At 54.8% G+C, this 21,112-nt stretch overlaps 5 protein-coding genes across 6 annotated transcripts in view; 2 read left to right on the top strand and 3 right to left on the bottom strand.

The window, feature by feature from the left end:
* ACER1 (alkaline ceramidase 1) overlaps window positions 1-459 on the bottom strand; it is a 42,933-nt gene extending 42,474 nt beyond the window's left edge. The window contains exon 1 of the mRNA XM_081499382.1: window positions 343-459. Within this exon, the coding sequence (XP_081355508.1) occupies window positions 343-348 (6 nt within the window). The 5' untranslated portion in view covers window positions 349-459. The remainder of the gene's footprint in view (window positions 1-342) is intronic.
* On the top strand, window positions 60-5,269 carry CLPP (caseinolytic mitochondrial matrix peptidase proteolytic subunit). The gene is made up of 6 exons (XM_081499380.1): window positions 60-271; window positions 362-433; window positions 945-1,041; window positions 1,938-2,125; window positions 2,866-2,971; window positions 4,930-5,269. Exons 1-6 carry the CDS (start codon window positions 86-88, stop codon window positions 5,097-5,099), a joined length of 819 nt encoding a protein of 272 aa, XP_081355506.1. The 5' UTR covers window positions 60-85; the 3' UTR covers window positions 5,100-5,269.
* A 3,576-nt stretch (window positions 5,270-8,845) lies between these two features.
* On the top strand, window positions 8,846-10,505 carry ALKBH7 (alkB homolog 7, RNA demethylase). The gene is made up of 4 exons (XM_081499383.1): window positions 8,846-9,118; window positions 9,715-9,888; window positions 9,976-10,100; window positions 10,269-10,505. The coding sequence occupies exons 1-4, from the start codon at window positions 8,915-8,917 to the stop codon at window positions 10,429-10,431; spliced, it is 666 nt and encodes a 221-aa protein (XP_081355509.1). The 5' UTR covers window positions 8,846-8,914; the 3' UTR covers window positions 10,432-10,505.
* A 275-nt stretch (window positions 10,506-10,780) lies between these two features.
* Window positions 10,781-11,326, bottom strand: PSPN (persephin). The gene has a single exon (XM_081503040.1). It carries the CDS (start codon window positions 11,324-11,326, stop codon window positions 10,781-10,783), a length of 546 nt encoding a protein of 181 aa, XP_081359166.1.
* A 3,495-nt stretch (window positions 11,327-14,821) lies between these two features.
* GTF2F1 (general transcription factor IIF subunit 1) lies at window positions 14,822-20,788 on the bottom strand. Of its 2 annotated transcripts, XM_081499368.1 has the most exons (12): window positions 20,578-20,788; window positions 20,448-20,494; window positions 19,883-19,955; window positions 18,490-18,683; window positions 17,501-17,671; window positions 16,843-17,027; window positions 16,136-16,289; window positions 15,869-16,050; window positions 15,700-15,773; window positions 15,476-15,614; window positions 15,157-15,274; window positions 14,822-15,061 (listed from the first exon to the last, which is right to left on the bottom strand). In XM_081499368.1, the coding sequence occupies exons 1-12, from the start codon at window positions 20,587-20,589 to the stop codon at window positions 14,857-14,859; spliced, it is 1,554 nt and encodes a 517-aa protein (XP_081355494.1). In that variant the 5' UTR covers window positions 20,590-20,788; the 3' UTR covers window positions 14,822-14,856. The 2 variants fall into 2 exon arrangements, with proteins under 2 accessions (XP_081355494.1, XP_081355495.1); XM_081499369.1 differs by lacking the exons at window positions 19,883-19,955; window positions 20,448-20,494; window positions 20,578-20,788 and adding an exon at window positions 18,941-19,773.
* Window positions 20,789-21,112: the final 324 nt, after the last annotated feature.

Here is a 21,112-nt window from a genome sequence, read left to right as displayed (position 1 = left end):
CTCTTGAGCCAGCGCCGCGGGCGCAAAGCACGCTGAGAATTGTAGTTCCGGCATCGTACGGAAGCCGGGAGGGACGTGCGGCGCAATGTGGCCCAAAATATTGCTTAGGGGGGGCCGGGTGGCGGCCGGCTTGTGCCCAGCGCTGGGGCCTCGCCTCGCCGCCCGCTTTTCCCCGCAGCGGACGCCGGAGAATCGCCTGGCTCCGCAGCGGAGCCTGCACGCGACGGCGGCCCGGGCTCTCCCGCTCATTCCCATCGTGGTGGAACAGACGGTACAGTGGCCGGGCGGGGACACGGCCCGGGGGTTCAAGGGCTTGGGGCACGGAGGGCGTCTGATCCTCACCCGCATCTTTCTTCCCCAGGGTCGCGGCGAGCGCGCCTATGACATCTACTCGCGGCTGCTTCGGGAGCGTATCGTGTGCGTCATGGGCCCTGTGAGTGCCTTGCGCCGCGATCCTCCCCTTCGCCTGCCCAGATCTCCGCAAACCTCCTTGATCCTCTGACTTCTCCCCCAAGACTTTCCTCCCTAGGCTGACGCTCTTGTCCCAATCTGACACCCCCTGCTTCCTGGGCACATAAGCCTCCTGATGGTCCCTCCTGGCCTGTAGTCCCCCTTCTACTCCTTTAAATCCTCTGCGTCTCCCTCCCTAATCTCTGACTCCCTCCCTCACCAATGATCCTCCTCCCCATTCCTGGGCTCCAATCCCTCTCCTCAACCTCCTCAGCGCTTTCCTTCCTGTTGCCTGAGTCCCCCCTTCCTGTGTCCCCAACCCCCTGGTTCCAGATCACCCACCACCACATCCAGTCCTGGTCCTGAACGCTTCCCGATCTGTCTTACCTGAGCCCTGACCACCATTCTGGTGCCCTGACTCAACCCCAGCCACCCAACTGCTGCCCTTAGCTTTCACCCCCATCTGGGGACACTCCTGCCCTCCTCACTTGCAGATCGATGACAGTGTTGCCAGCCTGGTCATCGCGCAGCTGCTGTTCCTGCAGTCGGAGAGTAACAAGAAGCCCATCCACATGTATATCAACAGCCCTGGTGAGCAGGGCCTTCCCTGGGTGCCAGGGGCACTTCTGGGGACACACCAGGTGACTCCAGGGACTAAGACCCCTAATCAGGGAGGTTCTGTCTCTGGAGCAAGAAAGGGGCAGAGCTTCCTTCGAAATCTCCAGAGGGCCTGGAAACCTCCAAAAGCTGCCTCTTCCCTTGCTTTTTTAAAGAGGCACCTGAACCTGCCTCTTATCCCATATGTAATGTTTTACCAACCTGACTCTGTTGTCAAAATTTTTTAAACTGGTAGATTCCACCCTATCCCCCAAAAAAGGTAGAATAGCCAACAGCCAATTTATTTTTGGTTGAGTTGTTCCTCCTGTGGGATCTTAGTTCCCTGAGCAGGGATCAAACTCAGGCCCATGGCAGTGAAAGCCCTAACCACTGGACACATGGGGAATTCCCTGAATAGCCAATCTTAATTGATCGTTTACTGTGCTGGGCACTTTTATAAGCACTTTATAAGCATTTAACTCATTTTCTTCATGCAGCCTCACATGATGGGTAATGTTTAGTTATCTCCAACCTACAAGGAGGTACCATGTCTCCAAGAGGCTGGGTAACTTGCCCAAGGTCACATGTGATGACCTGCCCAGCCAGGGGTCATACCCAGACAGACTGGCTCCAGAGTCTTCACTCGTAATTATTACACTCTCCCAATTCTTGAGAATGTGGCCAATCTGTCCTCCACTGGGTCCACATGCAAGTGTGGCAACTGTCAGCTCACTTTGGAGCCAGCCCTCATTTGTTGCCCCCATCTGGCCTGTGTCACCTGCCTACCCCTGGGAGTATTTCTGTTTGAGACCCCAGCCCTCTCCAGGGCCTTAGGGGAAAGGATGGCGGGGGTAGCTGGCACAGCCCGTCACTCTCAGCCCTATCCACAGGTGGCGTGGTGACCTCAGGCCTGGCCATCTATGACACGATGCAATACATCCTGAACCCCATCTGCACGTGGTGCGTGGGCCAGGCGGCCAGCATGGGCTCCCTGCTTCTGGCCGCTGGCACCCCAGGCATGCGCCACTCGCTCCCCAACTCCCGCATCATGATCCACCAGCCCTCTGGTGGCGCGCGGGTGAGTGTGCCCTGAGAGCTGCTTTGAGGGTGGGGATGGGGGTCTAGACAGGTGAACCAGCCGGACAGGCGGGAGTCACGTAATGGGGTGGGTTTAAAATGTAGGTTTTATTGGTATGCAGATATGGTGAGGCCAACTGATCAGGAGAGGGTTGCCATTAAAAAAGACAGTTTGTGACTCACAGATCCCAAGAGGAGGGAGTGTGCCAGGCCTTGGGGACCACACGGATAGGCACCAGGGTTGGTTGAGAGGAGAATGTGGGCAGGAGCTTTCTTCGAGGTTTCTGCTGTAAAGAACGTGTGAGGTTAGGAAGGGCTAGTGTGAATAGTGTCGGTGGGCTCTAGGGCGTAGGGATTGTCCCTAGTTGTCTGGTACCCTGGGGTGATGGGGCAGGAGGATGGTGACCCAGGGTGTGAGAGCTCTACAGAGGAGGTGGAGGGGCTGTGGGCTTGGACTGGCGGCTTTGCATGTGAAAAGTGTGTTTGGGGCAGCTTTCTGATGTCTCTAGGAAATTAGCTCCCTCAGGGAGGCACAAACTGCCAGAAATAAGAACCTAGAGTTAATACAGAGAGCCTTCCTGGAGGTGGTGAGGATGAAACAGGCTATGGAGGCATTCACAGAGGCTTGTCCAACCTGCCTGAACGCTGGCAGCCAGAAGCCCAGGGCGGTCTCCTGAGTCCCTCTCCCTGTGAGTGGCAGACCCTGATCCCAACCTTCTCCCTCTTGGGATGGCCCCCCAGGGCCAAGCCACAGACATCGCCATCCAGGCGGAGGAGATCATGAAGCTCAAGAAGCAGCTCTACAGCATCTATGCCAAGCACACCAAACAGAGCCTGCAGGTGATCGGTGAGCACCTCCTACAAGGCCCTCGGCTGCTCTTTTATTGGAACCAACACAGGCATACCGGTCAGGCCTCTGGACCTGGTGCAGCTGACACCAGGCTATATCGTTCTGTGGTGGGGGCCCTCCAGGGCCCTGCAGGATGTGTGGCACATCCCCGGTCACTGCCCACAAGCTGCCAGCAGCACCTCCAGGGGCGATAGCCAGAACCGTCTCCAGCCATCGCCCAGTGTCCACTGGGGATCAGAATCCCCACCCCAACCCCAGTTGAGAAACCCCTGTTCTGAGCACTTTTTTTAGAGACCCAGGGACTTCCCTGGTGGTCTAGTGGTTAAGACTCCACACTTCCACTGCAGGGGATGCAGGTCTGATCTCTGGTCAGAGAATTAAGATCCCACATGCCGCACAGTGTGGCCAAGAAAAAAAAATAATAATAATTTAAAAATTAAAAGACACAAAAACTTGACTGAAAGAGGTCCAAAGGTTTTGAACAGGGTCTCCCACAAAGAAGATTCCAAATGGCCAAGAAACAGAAGCCAAGGTTCTCATCACCTTTAGTGATGATGTTTAATAATGATGTGTCATCAGTGGGACTTCCCTGGCGGTTCAGTGCTTAGGACTCTGCGTTTCCACTACAAGGGGCACAGGTTCCATCCCTGGTTGGGGAACCAAGATCCCACATGCCACATGTGGTATGGCCAATAAAAAAGAAAAAATGATAATAATGACATCACCAGTTATTTGGGAAAGGCAGATCAAGGCCCTGATGAGATACCATTTCAGTCCACTGTGCTGTGTGCTCTCAGTTGGGTCCACTTCTTTGAGACTCTGTGGACTGTAGCCCTCCAGGCTCCTCTGTCCATGGGATTCTCCAGGCAAGAATACTGGAGTGGGTTGCCATTTCCTACTCCATTTCAATCCACTGGAACAGCTCAAATACAAAATACTGACACCACTGAATGCTGAGGGAAGCTTGGAGCCACTGGAATGTTTATCCACTGCAGGCAACAGTGATAACTACAACCACTTCGGGAAGCTGTTAGGGCACTGAGGGTGAACACCCAGAAAGATACCTGGTTCCTCTGCTTGGCATGTAGCCAAGGGAATCAAGTGCTTCTGTCCGAAAATGCAGACCGGAATGTAGTCCTGTTCCTACAGTCCCAAATGGGGAAAGACCCAAGTGCCTGACAGCAGGAGAATGAGTGGCCAGTGGTGGTATATTCATGAGGTAGGATGCTACACAGCCACAAGGACTGGTCCACAGCCTAGGTAAATCTCCAAAATAGTGCTGAGTGGGAAAAGGAGTAAACACTCTGGTTATATGTTTATTTACTTTTGTAATTAATTAACTTTAATTTTTTTGACCACATTGCTCAGCATGCAAAATCTTACTTCCCCAACCAGGGGTCCAACCCGTGTCCCTGGCAGTGGAAATCTTTTTCTTTTTTTTTTCAATTTGGCTGCACCAGGTCTTAGCTGCAGCACATAAGACCTAGTTCCCTGACGAAGGATGGAACCCAGGACCCCTGCATTGAGAGTGTGGAGTCTTAACCACTAGACCACCAGGGAATTCCCTGTGATTATGTATTTAAAGAGCAAAAAACTGGCATAACCTCTATGCCATTAGGCCTCTGTTAGGGTTGGGGGGTGGGGAACTTAGCAACTGGATGTGACCCCAGCGGGATTTGGGAGGTCTGATCTAAGTGCTGGCCGCATGGGTGGGTTCAGTCTGAAAATCACCACACTGCCCACTTCCACGATCTGTGCCCTTTCTTAGATGTGTATTTACACATCAACAAGTTAAAAAAAAAAAAAGTAACAGGTATTTTACTGGTGGGGAAACTCAAGGCACAGGGATGGGGAGGCCAGGGTCACACAGGGTGGACTTGGGTGATTGAGGACTGGAACGTGGCCCTTGGGTGTCCATCTTCACCACCCGCATCCTGCCTGTATGCCTCCTGCAGAGTCGGCCATGGAGAGGGACCGCTACATGAGCCCCATGGAGGCCCAGGAGTTTGGCATCTTGGACAAGGTTCTGGTCCACCCCCCCCAGGATGGGGAGGACGAGCCAGAGCTGGTACAGAAGGAACCAGGGGAGCCAACAGCAGTAGAACCCGCCCCAGCCAGCGCCTGAGAACTGGCCTCCCTCTCGCCCTCCCAGGGAGAGCAGAGGCGCCCGGCCTGCAAGCCCCTCCACACTGAGCCTGGAGGGGCCCCTTGAGGAACTGTGGATTTGGGGGTGCCCCTGTGGGTGGTAGCCCAGCTGAGACACTGTGATTTTAAATTAAATCTTTGTAGCCTTTGCTCCCGGCTCCGGCGCCTTCCTTCTGGCGTCTACCCTGGCTCACGTGTGCCTTCACCCTGACCTTCATCTTGAGCAGAGCTAAGAGCCTACATGATACTCCAGACACTGCTCCAGAGGCCACAACTTACTGTGAAGAAGACACAGAAGTCCCCATCCTGAAGAAACTTACATTCTTGGGAAAGTAGACAGTTGTTTTTTTTTTAAATCAGGGCAAGAGGTATGCAGTGTCGGGTGTGTGTGACAAGAGTTAGATGAGGTGGCCTGCAGAGGCCTTGCTGAGAAGGCCACATTAGAGCAAAGACCTGAAGGAGGTGAGGGTGGGGGAGCCAGATTGCTGTCTTGGGACACAGCAGTCCTGGCAGAAGGCATGGCAAGTGCAAAGGTCTTACGGCAGGACTATGCCTGGCACATGGGGGGAACCATGAGGGAGCTGGGATGGCGGGAGGGAGGGAGGGAGTGGGTGTGGGGGAGAGTAGAGGTAAGAGCAGGAAGAGGAGGAGTATAGATCATAAAAGGTCTGGTAGGGCTTCCCAGATGGCTCAGTGGTAAAGAATCTACCTGCCAAGATTCAGTCCCTGGGTCAGGAAGATCCCCTGGAGAAGGAAATGGCAACACACTCCAGTATTTTTGCCTGGACAATCCTATGGACAGAGGAGCCTGGCTACAGTCCATGGGGTCACAAAGAGTCAGACACTACTTAGTGATTAAACAGGAGCAGGTCTGAGATAGGAGGGAGATGCCCCATGGAGGGTTTCAAGAAGAGGAACAGGGGACTTCCCTGGTGGTCCAGTAGCTAAGACTCTGCACTCCCAGTGCAGGGGGTCTGGGTTCGATCCCTGGTCAGGGAACTAAGATCCCACATAGTGCAACTAAGCCCGAGTGCTTGAACTCCTGAGGCTGCACCACAACAAAAACCCAGCACAGCCAAAACAAAAAGAAAAAGAAGAGGAAGAAAAAGGAACCACAGAGTGGTGGGTGAAGGGCGGCAAGCACAGAAACCTGGAGTGAGGAGACTTGGAATCATCCAGATGAAGGGTGACCTAGCCCCAGCCATGTGGTGAGAGAGGTCAGTTTCCAGCCAGGTTTTAAAGGCAGGGCTTACAGGTAGGATGTGAGATTTGAGAGAGAACAAAATCTCCCAAAACTCCTAGGTGTTGGCCCATAGCAGCCAGAAAGATGGAAAGAAAGATGAGATGTTTCCAGGAGAGCTGGGGGAGGAGCAGGGGTCAGGATCAGGAGTTGATTTTGGATATCTGAAGTCTAGCGTGCCTCCCCCACTCCCCGCCCCGCCCCCGGCAGACATCCCAGGGCATGGTTAAATCTGGAGTCAGAGTTGGGAATAAAAATGTAGCAGACTTCAGTGTGTCCATGAGTTAGCAGTCAGGCTAAGAACTGGCTATGGCAACTGGCCCCGCAGAAATCACTAGTGGCCTTCAATAAGACCACTTTTAGTACTAGGGGGCCAAAAGCCAGGTTGGAGTGGACCCAGAGAGAAGGGGCTGGAAAATACTGGGAGCTAGACAAGTTTTTCAAGGAATTTTTCTGTCAGAGCAAAGAACAATGTTTGTTTTTTAATATAGAGGACTTTTTAATTTGGGTTCATTCATCGATTACATTTGGTTGAACTTTTTCATTCTGCACAATTTAAAATTTATACAAAAGTGGAGAAGACCCTCGTGGTCCATTGGTTAAGAATGGCCTGCCAATGCAGGGGACACAGGTTTAATCCCTGGTCCAGGAAGATTTCACATGCTTCGGTGTAACTAACCCTGTGCGCCACAACTACTGAAGCCCACATGCCCTAGAACCCGTGCTCCACAAGAGACACCACCACAATGAGAAGTTTGTACACCAAAACTAGAGAGTAGCCCCTGCTCTCCACAACTAGAGAAAAGCCCACACAGCAACGAAGACCCAGTGCTGCCAAAAAAAAAAAAAAAAAAATCACCTGTAGTAATTTTTTTTTTTAATAGGAAAAAAAGTAGAGAAACTAGAATAATGAGGTCTCATGTACCCACCACACCAATTCATGGCTGATTATGACTCATCCCTCCCTTGCCTCTACAAAGCCTCTACCATGGCTTTGTAGTACTTTGAAGCAAATCCCAGCTTTGCATTTCATCTGTAATATTTCAGCATGTATTTCTAAAAGGATAAGAAATTTTATTTCTCAAAAATACTAAAAATAACATGCACGCCAATGTTCATAGCATTATTTACAACTGCCAAGATATAGAAGCAATCTAAGTGTCCATCAACAGATGAATGTATAAAGAAGATACAGTACATATACACAATGGAATATTACTCAGCCATAAAAAAGAATGAAATAATGCCACTTGCAGCAACATGTATGGACTTGCAGGGTATTATGCTATGTGAGTTAAGTCAGACAGACATTCTGTATCATATCACTATTATGTAGAATCTAAAAAATAAACTAGTCAAAAAAAAAAAAACAGACTCACAGACACAGAACAAACCAGTAGTTACCAGTGGGGAGAGGGAAAAGACAACCACAATATCATTTTCAACCAGAAAAAAATAACGCTTACGGTGGTCGAATATTCAACCACGTCCAAATTTCCCTGGTGATCATTTTTTTTTTAAATTTTTCCAATCAGATCCAAATAAGGTGCAGGCATTGCCACTGGTTGATAAATCTGTAAGTATCTTGTTATTGCGGTTTTCCCCTTTAATCTCTCAATCTCTCTCTCCCTCTTTTTCTTCTCTTTTCTTGAACTGAACTTGTTGGAGAAACAGGGTCGTGTGTCATGAACTTTCCCTCTGAATTTTGAGGATGCGATTCTGTCCTCGGTACTTCCGGTACCTGGTGTCTCAATCTAGACAAGTCTGATCCGATTCAGGTTCCGCTTTTCGGCCAATGACCTTGGAATGAGGATGCCTTCTAGCAGGAGATACGTTAAAACCAGTTGTGCCTGTTTCCATGACATAGGAGAGGATGACATCCCTTCTCTAGAATTTTCAGCCCAATAAAGGCTGAAAGATGGTGACATTCCAATTCTACCATTAAAGGGAGAGTAATTTTTGTTTATATACTGTTTTTAAACAAAGTATATAAACAGCTTATATACTGTTTTAAACTGGAAGCCAGCCTGTTTGTATGCGGATGGGAGGGGGGGGTCGGGATGGGAGGCGCCTCGCCTTGACATTTGACTGAAACCCCTAAGTCCACAAACCTGGTCCCACCCCATAATCATAGCCGTAATGTCACTCCCCTATCTCCTAGAGCTCAGCCTGACTGGACTCTAACCTTAACTTCAAAGCCTTGGCCCAATCCTTATCTGACCCTTGACCTCTGACCCCCGGGCAGAGATAGCCTTTGACACCACCGCCCCGCCCCGCCCCGCCCCGCCCCGCCCTCTGGAAGACGGACCTGAGGCACAACTAGTAGTCTGAGTCTTTGTGGTGAAAAGGACCCAATAGCACCGGAGAGGAGGCAGGTTCTGGGAAGAGCCAATAGCTTGAGAGGACAAGCCGAGTAACACCCAGTAACCTTGAGCGAGAGGCGGGACTCTGAGGAAGGCCAATTGCTGGAGGGACTCGGTGCAGCCACAGCCAATGATCCTGGGGAGGGGACGTGGCCCTTACCCCAGGCTCTTCCAAAACCCGGCTCCGGGGCTATGGCCGGAGGTGGGCGGGTGTTACTGCGGACGTTCTCTCAGCAGGGCTGGGTGCGGGGCTCGGGCCCAGCCGTGCTGAGCCGCCTGCAAGACGCGGCCGTGGTGCGGCCCGGCTTCCTGAGCGCGGCCGAGGAGGAGACACTGAGCCGCGAGCTGGAACCCGAGCTGCGCCGCCGCAGATACGAATACGACCACTGGGATGCGGTAAGGCTGGTGGCGCTGGGGGCGGGGCCACAGGGGCGTGGCTTGGGCGGGAGTGGAGCGCTGGGGTGGGCGGGGCCACATCTGGGGCGGGGCCTGGGGATGGGGGCGCGGTCTTGATGCTTGGGGTCTTGGGGGCTGGAAGAGCGCTTTGGAGATGTGAGCGGGGCCATAACGAGGCAGAACCGAAGGGTGTTTGGGGGCCAGGACCAAAGTTAGGGGTGGAAACGGGTGTGGAGCGACATGAGGAAGGGTTACGGGTTGAAGGGTGGAGACAGGGGACCCGGTGAATCAAGTTGTGAATATTGGAACCGGGCCAACGTTAGGGACGGGATGTGGGACTGAACTGGACCCTGATGGTGGGTAGAAGGGACTAAGGCCAGACCCAGATATGGCAGGGGTTGGGATTTGAGAAAACATCATGATAGGATCAAGTTGAGAGTTGAGGGTGTGGTCAAGTGTCATGCTGGAAAAACCAGGCCTTTGCTTTGCACTTCCACCACCCTCCCCCCAATCCCTCCCCAGCCCCGGGCTATGCCTCAGTTTCCCTGTTCTCCACCCCTGGAAGCTTCCAGGCTTGACCTGAGCGCTCTGGGCAGGCCATCCACGGCTTCCGAGAGACAGAGAAGTCGCGCTGGTCAGAGGCAAGCCGGGCCATCCTGCGGCGTGTGCAGGCAGCCGCCTTTGGACCTGGCCAGACCCTCCTCTCCTCAGTGCACGTGCTGGACCTAGAACCTCAGGGCTATATCAAGCCACACGTGGACAGCGTCAAGGTGGGCAGAGGGCAGTGGCCTGGAGCTCCCAGCTGGGGGCGAGCTGGCCAGGCCAAAACCCACCCTCCGCCATGTCCCCTCTTCCAGTTCTGCGGATCCACCATTGCTGGCCTGTCACTGTTGTCTCCTAGTGTCATGCGACTGGTACACACCCAGGATCCGGGGGAGTGGCTGGAACTCTTGCTGGAGCCGGGCTCCCTCTACATCCTTAGGTATTGGCAGCCAAGGAGCCCGCACTCCACCAGTAGCTCACAAGACACCCACTCAACATTTGGAACACCTTCTGTCATTCTGCCCTGACAGCAGACTCTACCCCTAGGGCTGGTCTGCCTGGAACCAGGGCCGCCCTCACCAGCCACATCCTCTGTTTTCTCCTGCAGGGGCTCAGCTCGTTATGACTTCTCCCATGAGATCCTTCGGGATGAAGAGTCCTTTTTTGGGGAGCGGCGGATTCCCCGGGGCCGACGCATCTCGGTGATTTGCCGCTCCCTCCCTGAGGGGATGGGGCCAGGGGAGCCTGGGCAACTGCCCCCAGCCTGCTGACCCCCTGGACCATTACCCCACCCTGTTCAGGACACTGTGTTTGTGAATAAAGTTGTGAATAATGTTGGAGAATGGACAAGCTGGCTTCCTGTTGCCGGGTGTTTGCCGGGAGGCCAGGATCTGCAGGGGAAGCCCGGGACCACACCTGTCTCCCCCCTTCCCTCTCCCCCAACCAGGAGCATTCCCAGCTGAACACACAGTCACAAGGCTGGAGGAGCAGTTTCCTTTATTGAGCCCCTTGCTGGTGGCCCCAGCCCACCTTCCCTTCTCTTCGCCTCGGCCTCTGGCCCTCCAGTAAATAAGTCGGCTGAGCTCCTGCAGCGGCTGCAGGGCCCCAGGCTGGCCATCCTTAGCCACCGCAGCCACAGGCCGCCGCCGAGAGCTGGGGCAGCCGCTGCCAGCGGTGGCGGTCGTCGAGAAAGGTCACGTCGGCGTACCGGGTGGGCCAGCAGCAGGGTCCTCCATGGGCTCGGCCCTGGCCCCGCAGTCGGGCCAGCGTCAGGCCGTATTGGGTGCGGGCACCGCGGGGACAACTGCCGGCGCAGTAGCGGAAGATGACCGTCTCCTCCGACGTGTAGCCCAGGCCCAGCTCTGCCACGGGTAAGGACAGGCTCCACAGCTGGCACGGGCTGGTCAGGGCTCGGCGCAGGCGGGCCCCTGCAGGGACAAAGGGCAGCTGACAGTGGGCAGAATCTGGGCAGAAAGGAGTCGGGGAGCGCACAGGGTTCCGGGAGTCCTTACCCAGCTGTGGCCTCTGGGTCTCTCTGTCCACCGCTGGCTCAGATGAGAGCTCTCTCTCCGCCACCAGAGCCTCCCAGGCCCCCTGGCTCCCACCAAGGTCCAAGTGGAGGATCAGGAGAAGCAGAGAGCCTAGCAAGACTCTTGCTGTGGCCATGGTGACAGGCAGGTCCTGAGGATGCAGATGCCCGGCACCCTCAATTTATCCCCCCTCTGCCCAAGCTGGGGAATTAACCTCATCACTTCCAGCCGCTGCTTGTTGCGAAGGCTCCAACGTCGCACACCTTGGGCCCAGGCAGCCCCGCTCCTCTGCCCACACCCCATCCTTTGAAGAGTTAAGGGCACACACCCCCTCACACACACACCCCATCCAGACATTCCACAGACCCATTTCCAACATCCCCTCCGCTCCCTGATTTACGAGTGCTGTGTAGGCAGCCAGGGCCGAGCTCAGGGAGGGCAACTCGGGGTTCCCACCCAACCTGCTGTCTGGAGGGAGGGTTGGGGGGCCCCATGGGTCTCCCAGTGGGGGTCCTCTCCTCTCAGGCAGGGTGCTGGGGCCCAGTAGCCCCCACATTGTGAACCAGGTAGAGCGGATATATATGCAGGGAAGAGGTGGGTGAGCTGACAGGGAATCCATCATGGCTCCTGCCTGGAGGATTAAGACATCATGCCCTGCCTCCGGGTCTGGCCCAGGCAGTATCAAAACAGGAAAAGGGAGAGGCCTGGGGACTGCCAAGAGCTGGGACACCAGGGGCAGGAAACTCACCCTGCAGGGACTCCTGTCTCTGGAAGGCCAACCTGAGTCCCCTGGGACCCCAGCCCTACCTGGGGTTGGAGGGCATCAGAGCAGGAGGGGAAGTTAAGCCCTGCCCTGGTTCCAGTAATCTCCCAGCCCTTCTCCATCACCCTGGGGAAGCGAGCCTCCATCCTCAGCCATGAAAGGGGGCTTACAGAGTCCCTCCCACATGAGGTCCTGAGGACAGACAGAAGACATATTTAGTGTGTAGCAGGGTTCCTGGTACTGAGCAGTTAAGAGCCTCTTAGAAGCTTCTCTGGTGTCTCAGGTGGCAAAAAATTCACCTGCAATGGAGGAGACTTGAGGTTCAATCCCTGGGTTGGGAAGATCCCCTGGAGAAGGGAATGGCTACCCACTCCAGTATTCTTGCCTGGAGAATCCCATGGACAAAGGAGGCTGGTGGGCTATACAGTCCATGGGGTTGCAAACAGTTGGACATGACTGAGTGACTAAGCATGCACAAAATGCTCAAGGCAAAGGAAATAAGAACATCTTTTTTATTTTCAATTAAAAAAAATTTTTAGGCCATGTCCTGTGTCATGCAAGATTCCAAACAAGGGATCCGACTTGTGTCTCTGCATTGGGAGCCCAGAGCCTTAACCACTGGACCACCAGGGAAGTCCTGAAATACAAGCAACTTGTGTAGGTTTGACAAGGTGCTTGAACTCAATGCAGTCAAGACCAGATTAAAACTCAGGTGAGACTGCTCCTAAGATTGGCAAACATCAGAGTCTGCTTACACGTGGCTGGGGGTGTGTGTGTGATGGGCACGCCTGTTGGTAGCAGTATAAACCAGTGGCAGTTGAACACTGGCTACAGAAACCACCAGTCCCATCGCTTTGATCCAGGACACATGCTTCAGGAACTCATCCATTTCAGGTGAGCCAAGATGCAAATTCGGGGCTTTTCGCTGCCCTTTGTATCAAGAAGTAGCAAAGGACCGCAGCACCACCCATGGGGGACTGCTTCAGTGCTTTTGGTATGCTTTTTTCTTCTCAACTGTTTGTTGAGACTACCTTCAGATGGGGGGTGTGGGTGGGAGGAATGTCACTTATCCAAAGTCACCCAGAATTAAGAGACACAGGTGGGGTTTGAACCCCATGTCCTGCTGAATGCAAGGCTCCTGATCTGAACCACTGGGGCACATAGACTGGTGTGGTGGGGGAGGCTTCAGACCTCGGTCCACATGGCAGGCAGAGCAGGGGTGAAATTGTCAAGGTAAGGGGCAGGCACTTCCTTCACAAAAGTCCTGGCGGAAGGATGGGAGGGAGGTTGGAACGAGCTGGGACATTCCTGGGAATTAGCCGGACATCTCAGGCATTCCGGCTCGGCAGCCAAGGGCCTGTAGGACTGGGTGGGGAGGTTTTCCACCTGCCGTCTCCAGCATCCTGCCACCAGCCAGATCACTCAAACAGGGGTTTCAACGTTGTTCCTGCTGCCAAGTGCCGTTTCCAGCAACGTGACTCTCCACGAACGCAAAGAACCCTCTTGCTTACAGAATGCCTAGCCATACTGGATAAAATAAGTGCCTTACCAACTTGTGAGAATCTAAGGGAAGCCCCAGAAACCCCACTGGGAAGTTGAAAAGTAGGGTCCAGATGCCAAGACCAGTAATGGGTTTGGGATTTTGTGGCCATTTGGGACAGAATCAAGAGCTGAGAATCTTAGAATGCCACATCTGGGGCGTGTGTGCATGCTAAATTGCTTCAGTCGTTTCTGACTCTTCGCGACCCTATGGACTGTAGCCTGCCAAGCTCTTCTCTCCATGAGATTCTCTAAGCAACAATACTGGAGTGGGCTGCCCTGTCCTCGTCCAGGGGACCTGTCCAACTCAGGGATCAAACCCAAGTCTCTTCTGTCTCCTGCATTGGCAGGCAGGTTCTTTACCACTAGCGCCACCTAGAAGCCACTTCTGGGGCACCTGGTAGGCACATGCAAAAACCATCTGGAAGAACTTGCCTGGGACTTCCCTGGTGGTCCAGTGGCTAAGGCTCCATGCTCCCAAGTCAGGGGGCCCGGGGTTCGATCCCTGGTCAGGAACTAGATCCCACATGCTGCAACTAAGACCCAGCACAGTCAAATAAATAAATAAAAACAAATATTATTAAAAAAAAAAAAAAAAGAACTTGCCTGCAAAGCAGGCCACCCAGGAGCCCCACAGACAGCCTGGAACTAGGAACAAGTCTCCCATCCCAGGTCACAAACATGATCATAAAGAGGCGTCAGAAAACAACAGGATGCCCGTCTGCTTCAGGTACTAGGTGAGTGTGATGGAGACTGTAAGACAAGGATGTTTAAACTAACAGTGGAAAAAAATAAAAAATAAATAAACTAACAATGGAAAAGAAGGCATCAAAAACAGAAGGAATCATACACTCAAAACAGACCTATTGATCCGAACAAGAAAGATACTTTGCAGAACTGAAAGACAGTGACACTAAGTACTTATGGGTTTGTGCACGTGCTTAATCACGTCAGACTCTTTGGGACCCCATGGACTGTAGCCCCACCAGGCTCCTCTGTTCATGGGATTTCCCAGGCAAGAATACTGGAGTGGGATGCCATTTCCTCCTTCAGGGGAACTTCCTGACCCAGGAATTCAACCTGCGTCCCCTGCACAGGCAGGCAGATTCTTCACCGCTGAGCCACCTGGGAAGCCCTACTTTTAATGGGTTAGGTGGTGGATAAGCCACAGCTGAAGAGAGAACCAGCCAAGTGGAAGACAGAGCTGAAAGAAATCACCCAGCAGCTCCATGGAGGAGGCTGAGGGGGTAAGGAGAGGATTAAGTTCTAAGAGGCGTCTATAGGCAGCGGGACGAGAGGCAGCGAGTGTGGGAATGAAGACACTGAGGATTGTGGAAAACAGTGCCTGTTTACTGGGGGGAACATCACTCCTTGAGGGAGAAATGCATCTTGTCATTGATCATCTTGCGCTCAGGGTTCAGGCGCTTCAGGATCTGAGCCAGCACATTCACTGTCTGCTCGCTGCTCAGCCCCGTCTTCTTGGTCTGGAACTTTTTCAGCAGGTCCTTGGTGGTCATGGGCTTCCTTGTCAGGTAGCGGCGCACGGCGTCTTCGGTCACTTGAACGTCGCTGGAGGTGGGGAGGTGGGTGTCAGCGGGTGTCCTCTGTCCTTGAGCCCCCTGACCCCCACCCCCCACTGGCCCCTGCCGTCCTCGTCAACTTACCCACTGCTGGGGGTTGACTTCCCAGACTGGGGCTGAGGAGTGGATTTCCCGGACAAGCTCTGGGGCCCGGTGTCCAGTCGCAGCCGCTTGGCTGCTGGCGTTTCACTGGTGCGCTTCCCTGTGGGAGGTGGCGGTGGGACTGAGACCGGGTCTGGGAGGCTAGACCACTGGGTAGGGGTTGGGGGGGGCGGCGGTTAGGGTGGGGGGACAGTGCTGGGATCATGTGTGCAAGGGACTCAGAGGATGCGGAACAGGAAGACCAGGATGGGGTCAAGAGGGTGGGTAGGGCAGGCGGGGTGGGATGGGGAGTACTACTCACCCTGCTCCAGCTTGCTGGCGGCTGCCCGGAGGGTGGACGAAGTACTGCCTGCCTCAGTGCTGGGCGTGCCTGGCCGGCTGTTACCCCGGGAACTGCCCCCTGATGGCTTCCGCTCCCTTTTGGGGGGTGTCTTCTTTTTCTGTGGAGATTGGGGCTGAGCACACATGTCGGGAGAGGGCCCCCCACCATCCTCCCTGGCTGGCCCTGCTTTGGCTGGGCCTTACCGCCATGAAGAGTGCCGAGGAGGCTTCACTGTCGATGTCACTCTCCTCCGAGCTGTCGGACTCCTCGCTGCTGTCTGCAAGGAAGCAGAGGAGGGGACGTCAGGACTGGAGACCCCTGAGCCAGCCCTTGGTCCTGTCCCCGACCAGGGGCTCAGAGGGGCCAACCTACCTTTCCTCCGCTTCTTCTCCTGAGGCGTAGGCGCCTTCTTCTCCTCCTCCTCCTCCTTGTCCTCCTCAGGCGGCTTTTCCTCCTCACTCTCTTCACTGCTCTCACTCTGCTCGTCCACGCCCTTGGGACCCTCCTCCTGCTGGGTGACCTTGGGCTTGCCTTCTAGCTCATCCTGGGAGCTGCTGTAAGACAGAGAGCGGGCAGAGGGTGAGTGAGCGCGTCTGCAGGCTGGCCCAGGGTCTCACACCCGCCTCCCGCCTGCCTCACCTGGAGCCGTCAGACATGTAGTCCACCTCCTGGCCTTCGAAGTCCCCGTCATCACTGTCCTCAAAGGCCTCATCATCTGAGCCCTTCTTCTTCTTCTTCTTCCGGCCCCCCTTGCTGGGTGGTGCCTTCTTCTTGGCCTTGGGGGCTCTGCCACCTGGGGAAGGATAGACAAGGTGAGGGGCTCAGATGGGCATGCATCGTGTTGTATGTATCTAATGATGCCTGGACATCTCAGGGGCCGTGGTGATGCCAGGACTGGCCCCAATTCCTCCAGGAGGCAGAGAGCTGGCCCAGGGTTGTACCAATCACCCACCGCCAAGCAAGCAATCCCAACTCCACACCCCCAGCCAACCCCTTTCTCTAACTCACACTCAGGGCCTCCATCCCTGCCCTAAATCACCTGGGCCAGCCAGCCACCAGGCAACCAGAGACCACCCTTGGCCCAGAGCCTGCTGGTATGACTCAAACTGGCCAGTCCTAAGGCCATTCCCATGGAAATCCCAGTCGAGGCCATGGCCAAGACCTTCCTGGGGCCTCCTCTCCAACCCTGGTGCTTCCCCAAGTGGCCAAGTTCCTGGGAGATCCAGGGGTCTGCAAGTAACCAAGCAATCCTTTCAGGGGCATTCACTTCTCTGAGTCCTCACACAGGACCTGGATTAATTACAACTGCCGCCCCAGCTGCCCAGGGCTGGCTCCACCCGCCTCACCCTCCTCGCCGCTGGCCTCGCTGTCATCGGATGACATCTCCAGGTCGTCCTCCAGGTCGTGGATGCGCAGCTCACTGGCCTTCTTGCGACCGCGCTTCTCTTTCTCCTCATCCTCCTCGTCCTGGTCCTGGTCTTTCAGCCGCCTCTGCTGCATGATGCTGAAGTGGTTCAAGACCTTGTTTCTCCTGTGGGGCAGGGGCAGTGTTACAGTAGGGGCTGACAGCGGGCCTGGCTCTGGGGAACCCCTCCAGGAGTGGGCCTCGTCCACTGGTGCCTCCCTGCACCTCCACCAGGTGTGTCCCGGAGGAGAGCCACAGACACAACTTAGGTGATGAGAAGGGACAACCTGACCCCACACGTGGGGACACAAGCACGTGGCAGGAAGACCCTGAGATCACACACGGAGAGCTGGCTCTCCTTTGGTTCCCTGTCTGCCCAGAGTCCCTCAGGAGAAGGTCTCATGTGATGCTGATGCCCCAGCACTGGATCCACCTCCCCACTTCTACAGTCCACCTCCCCGCTGTCTCATCTGCCCCCTGGACTGAGTGCTCCTGAGTGGTGGCGAGATCTGGCTTGCTCACCGCTGAGTCCCCAGCTCCCAGCCGGGCACAACGTCAGGCGGTTGCAGCCCTTTTCCAGCCGTGGCCCCATCACTCACCTCTCCCACTCCTCCTCGGCCTCCTCGGCCGTGAGCGTGCGGTGCTTGGCCAGCGGTGTGAAGTTATACCAGTTGTGCACAGGGAAGGCCTCAAAAGCCCCATCAGGGCACTGGGTGAAGATGTAGTAGGAGGTGTTCTCTGTCACGCCACCCTTCTTTATGCCCTTGAACCTTCAGGGAATTCAAGGTCACACTCTGTGCGGGGAAGAGGGAACAGCACCACCCCCATACCACACCCCCTGTATCCCTCTCTCCAGAGCCACCTGGGTCCTCCCAGCAAAATCTGAGGTTGGAAGGCTGGCCCACTGACTGCCTGAGCCTGGATTCCCATATCTGGAAGGGGGGGGGGTTCCCTGCACTCGAAGAGCAGGCTTAGGGCTCCTGTGCACTATACACGTCATGGTCCTTTCTGGAAGGACCTGTTAGATGAGCCGTAAAGAGCACAGGGCTCTACTGTCAGACCCCTCTGGATTCCCCTCCGGAATCCTCCTTGAACCACTGCTAGCCCAGCCCCCTCCGGGCCTCCATCCTTCCCCTTTTCTGCTCCCCCCAAGTGGAGGCAGTCTTACAGAGTGCCCCTTCCCCACCTACAGCCTTCAGGCTCCCCTGGGCCCCAGCCTATCCACAGTCCAGCTGTGGCCTGGCACTCCCAGCCTTCACCATCCACCCACTCTGTCACTGTCATGCACCGTGACAGTCCCTGGGGCTCGGTGTTTCACATCTTCGTGCTCGCTATTCAACCGGCGTGCCCTTCATTTCTCTTAATCTCTGTCCTCCCCATGGTTCCCAACCCTCAGCTCTGGGCAGTCCCTGGCTGGGCACAGGAGGACTGCAGGCCAGGATTCCTGCATCCCCAGCTCCCACTGGAGCATCCCCTTGGCTCATCTTCCCCAGGAAAACCCCTTCACGGGAGGATGAGCTGTCACCCCCAGCCGTAGGACCCAGAAGTTCGGCCAAGGGCACGGGGGAGTGGCGGGAGGGTCACTTACTTGCGGCCTGATTTGCCGTTGACCCGCAGCAGCCAGGGCTGGTCCTCTGGCCGGAACTCCTTGAGGACAATGCCGTACTTCTTCCTCCGCGCCTCCTCCCGGAGCTTGCGGTTGAACTCGCTGCCGGCGCCCGACTCGGGCATCTCCTCCTCTTGGTAAATCTTCTTGTTGCTCAGGTCTCGTTCCAGCCGGGCCTGGGAGGACAGAAGGCAACACTTCTCATCAGGGAGCCTGCTCCCCATCCAACAACACCCTTTCCTCCCCGCAGGTGGAGCGGTGGACCCTCAGAGTCAACTTCCCGCCTGGAGAAAAGAGGCTCTGTGAATGTGTGCGAAGGGATCTGTCTAAAGCCCGCTGCGATGTCTGTTTTTGCAGCTTTTTTAAAGTTTGAAGTTATTTCCGAATGAAAAAAAAAAAAAAGACACCTCAGAGTCCAATCACTTCTCCTAACCTGTTTGCTGCAAACCCCATCACAGGCTCACCCGGTCCAGAGCCTTCACCTCCTCCCTGTTCTCCCTTCACCTGCCCTGGACCCCACAGTGCACAAATCTCTTTACAGACTGTTTGTAACCCTTTAATGGCTTCTACTATGGATGAACATTTGCGTGCCTCCAAAATGCATTCTTTTTGGCTGTGATCCAGGGCTTCTGAAATCTTAGTTCCCCGACCAGGGATGGAACCTGGGCCCCCGCAGTGAATGGGCTGGAGTCCTAACCGCTGTATCTCCAGGGAATTCCCCCAAAATGCATATAACCTAATCTCCAGTGTGATGGTATTTGGGGGAGGGGCCTCTGACAGATGATGATTAGGTTATGAGGCTGCAGCCTATTAGGAGTGGGATAAGTGCCCTCTTTAATAAAGGATTCCAGAGTGCTGTGTCCCTCTTATACCAGGTGAGGGTACAGTGCAAATGCACCAGCTATGAACCAGGAAGCCTGCCCTTACTAGACACCAAATCTGCTGGCGCCCTGATCTTGGACTTCCAGCCTCCAGAACTGTGGGAAATAAATGTCTGTTGTTTATAAACCACCTAGTCTCTGGAATTCTGCTAAAGCAGCCTGCAACAACTAAGACAGCTTCTAAAGACTGTTCTGGAGTCTCCAACAATGGGGGCTCTGAGTCACCTCTAGGAGGCAGCCCCCTCCCCTCTTGCCCAGATAGATCTCGACCCCAAATGCCCATCAGTGGGCAAAAATTTCAGGGGAAAGCCTCCTGCAGGGTCATACATATCTTGCCCTCAGGGGTGCTCAGAGGCTCAGCCTGGGCCTTAGTTAGCATTTATCTGCACATGGAGAGAGTGGAGGATACTAAGCCTTAGTTACTATCACAACCAAGCAATTATTACATCAAATCAAGGGTCAGGTTTTTTTACACCCTCAGAACCCGGACTTACCTGATTCCAAGTAGTGAGGTTGACTTTATCGGCTGCATTGAAAGCCATGATATTGTATTTTTTGGTGGTATTTCTGGAATGGACAAGAAAGAAGAGGCAGTGGTCAGTTAATCATTCATTAATTCAGTAAACCCTCCCAGGCTCAGTCCTTTGTGCTGGGCAACGCTGGGGACCCATGAAAAAAAAAACCAGAGATCAGTTAGGGACAAATATTTTTGGGAACCCAAGATGGGATAATTGGGAACTCAGCCCTGGGCAGGGGGGTGGACAGGCAGGGAATGCCTCCTGAAGGAGGAGAACACTGTAACAGAATTTCGCAGGATCAAAAAGAATCCACCCAGTAGTCACAGTTGCCATTCCTGGCTGAGGGAATGCTAGGCAGGGAGGTTGCATGTTACTGTATATTAATGTACTCATTTATTCATTCTATTAAAAAAAAAAAACAGTGATGCCCCAGAGGCCTCGGCTCAACCCCAGCCCTGGAAGAAGAATCAGACACTCCTGGAGGCTCGAGATTTTAATTCTTTTCTGGAGGGAGAGGGGGTTGGTAGGGTCAGGGACTTACTTGGGAACTCGGACGACATACTCAGTGACATTCTGGCTGCTGGGGCCCTGAGGGGAGAGAAAGCAGGACAGTGAGAGGCTACAGAGGCCACCACCGGGACCGCAGCCGAACCGCCTTGCCGCACACTTACGAGGGCCGCCATGGGCGATGGGTGATTGACCGGGTCCGGTCAGAACCTCTTTCTTTTCGCCTCCCTCGGGGTGCGCGTCCCTCGGTCCTGCGGAGGCCGCCCTCGAGGTGTCGGGTCTCTGGCCTCGATCACGGACCCTAAGCCCGGGATACAACCGATCCTGGGAAAAGCTATCCGGAGGCAGCACTGGGTCGGCGATCAGCTTGAGACTGCCTGTGCCAAGTCTGCGCCTGCGCAGCCGCCTAAACCGGAATCGAAATCCTCCCGCAAGCCTAGTCTGTATCTAGCGCTCTGGCGGCCCGCAGTGTATATATATATATATATACATATATAGCACGATAATCCCATCAAGCCGATAACCTCATCACGCGGATAACCCAATCAGATGGTGTGGGGACGCCCCCAGTGACATTACATCTCAGGACCGCGGGGTATCTTGGGAAGGAAGGGAGGAAACCAGCCACCCTCGCGGCCTGTCGGGCTGTTTGCGCATGCGCTACTTTACTCCGGAAGTGAGTCGGAGGAGGCCGCGTTA

Source organism: Giraffa tippelskirchi, chromosome 6 (assembly GCF_054371585.1).
Source record: "Giraffa tippelskirchi isolate mGirTip1 chromosome 6, T2T-mGirTip1v1.2.pri, whole genome shotgun sequence".
Taxonomy (NCBI): domain Eukaryota; kingdom Metazoa; phylum Chordata; class Mammalia; order Artiodactyla; family Giraffidae; genus Giraffa; species Giraffa tippelskirchi.
Note: the sequence above shows the minus strand (reverse complement) of the source record. Positions and strands in the feature narration are given on the sequence as shown.

Excerpts from the sequence above, each read along its gene's own strand:
- CLPP (XM_081499380.1), top strand. The coding sequence starts at position 86 with ATGTGGCCCAAAATATTGCTTAGGGGGGGCCGGGTGGCGGCCGGCTTG. Across the intron at positions 2,126-2,865 it reads AGCCCTCTGGTGGCGCGCGG|GGCCAAGCCACAGACATCGC; the intron begins GTGAGTGTGCCC and ends ATGGCCCCCCAG. Across the intron at positions 2,972-4,929 it reads ACAGAGCCTGCAGGTGATCG|AGTCGGCCATGGAGAGGGAC; the intron begins GTGAGCACCTCC and ends TGCCTCCTGCAG.
- ALKBH7 (XM_081499383.1), top strand. The coding sequence starts at position 8,915 with ATGGCCGGAGGTGGGCGGGTGTTACTGCGGACGTTCTCTCAGCAGGGC. Across the intron at positions 9,889-9,975 it reads CACACGTGGACAGCGTCAAG|TTCTGCGGATCCACCATTGC; the intron begins GTGGGCAGAGGG and ends CCCCTCTTCCAG. Across the intron at positions 10,101-10,268 it reads GGCTCCCTCTACATCCTTAG|GGGCTCAGCTCGTTATGACT; the intron begins GTATTGGCAGCC and ends TTTCTCCTGCAG.
- PSPN (XM_081503040.1), bottom strand. The coding sequence starts at position 11,326 with ATGGCCACAGCAAGAGTCTTGCTAGGCTCTCTGCTTCTCCTGATCCTC.
- GTF2F1 (XM_081499368.1), bottom strand. Across the intron at positions 19,956-20,447 it reads TATGTCGTCCGAGTTCCCAA|AAATACCACCAAAAAATACA; the intron begins GTAAGTCCCTGA and ends TGTCCATTCCAG. Across the intron at positions 15,062-15,156 it reads AAGTCAACCCCCAGCAGTGG|CGACGTTCAAGTGACCGAAG; the intron begins GTAAGTTGACGA and ends CCCCACCTCCAG.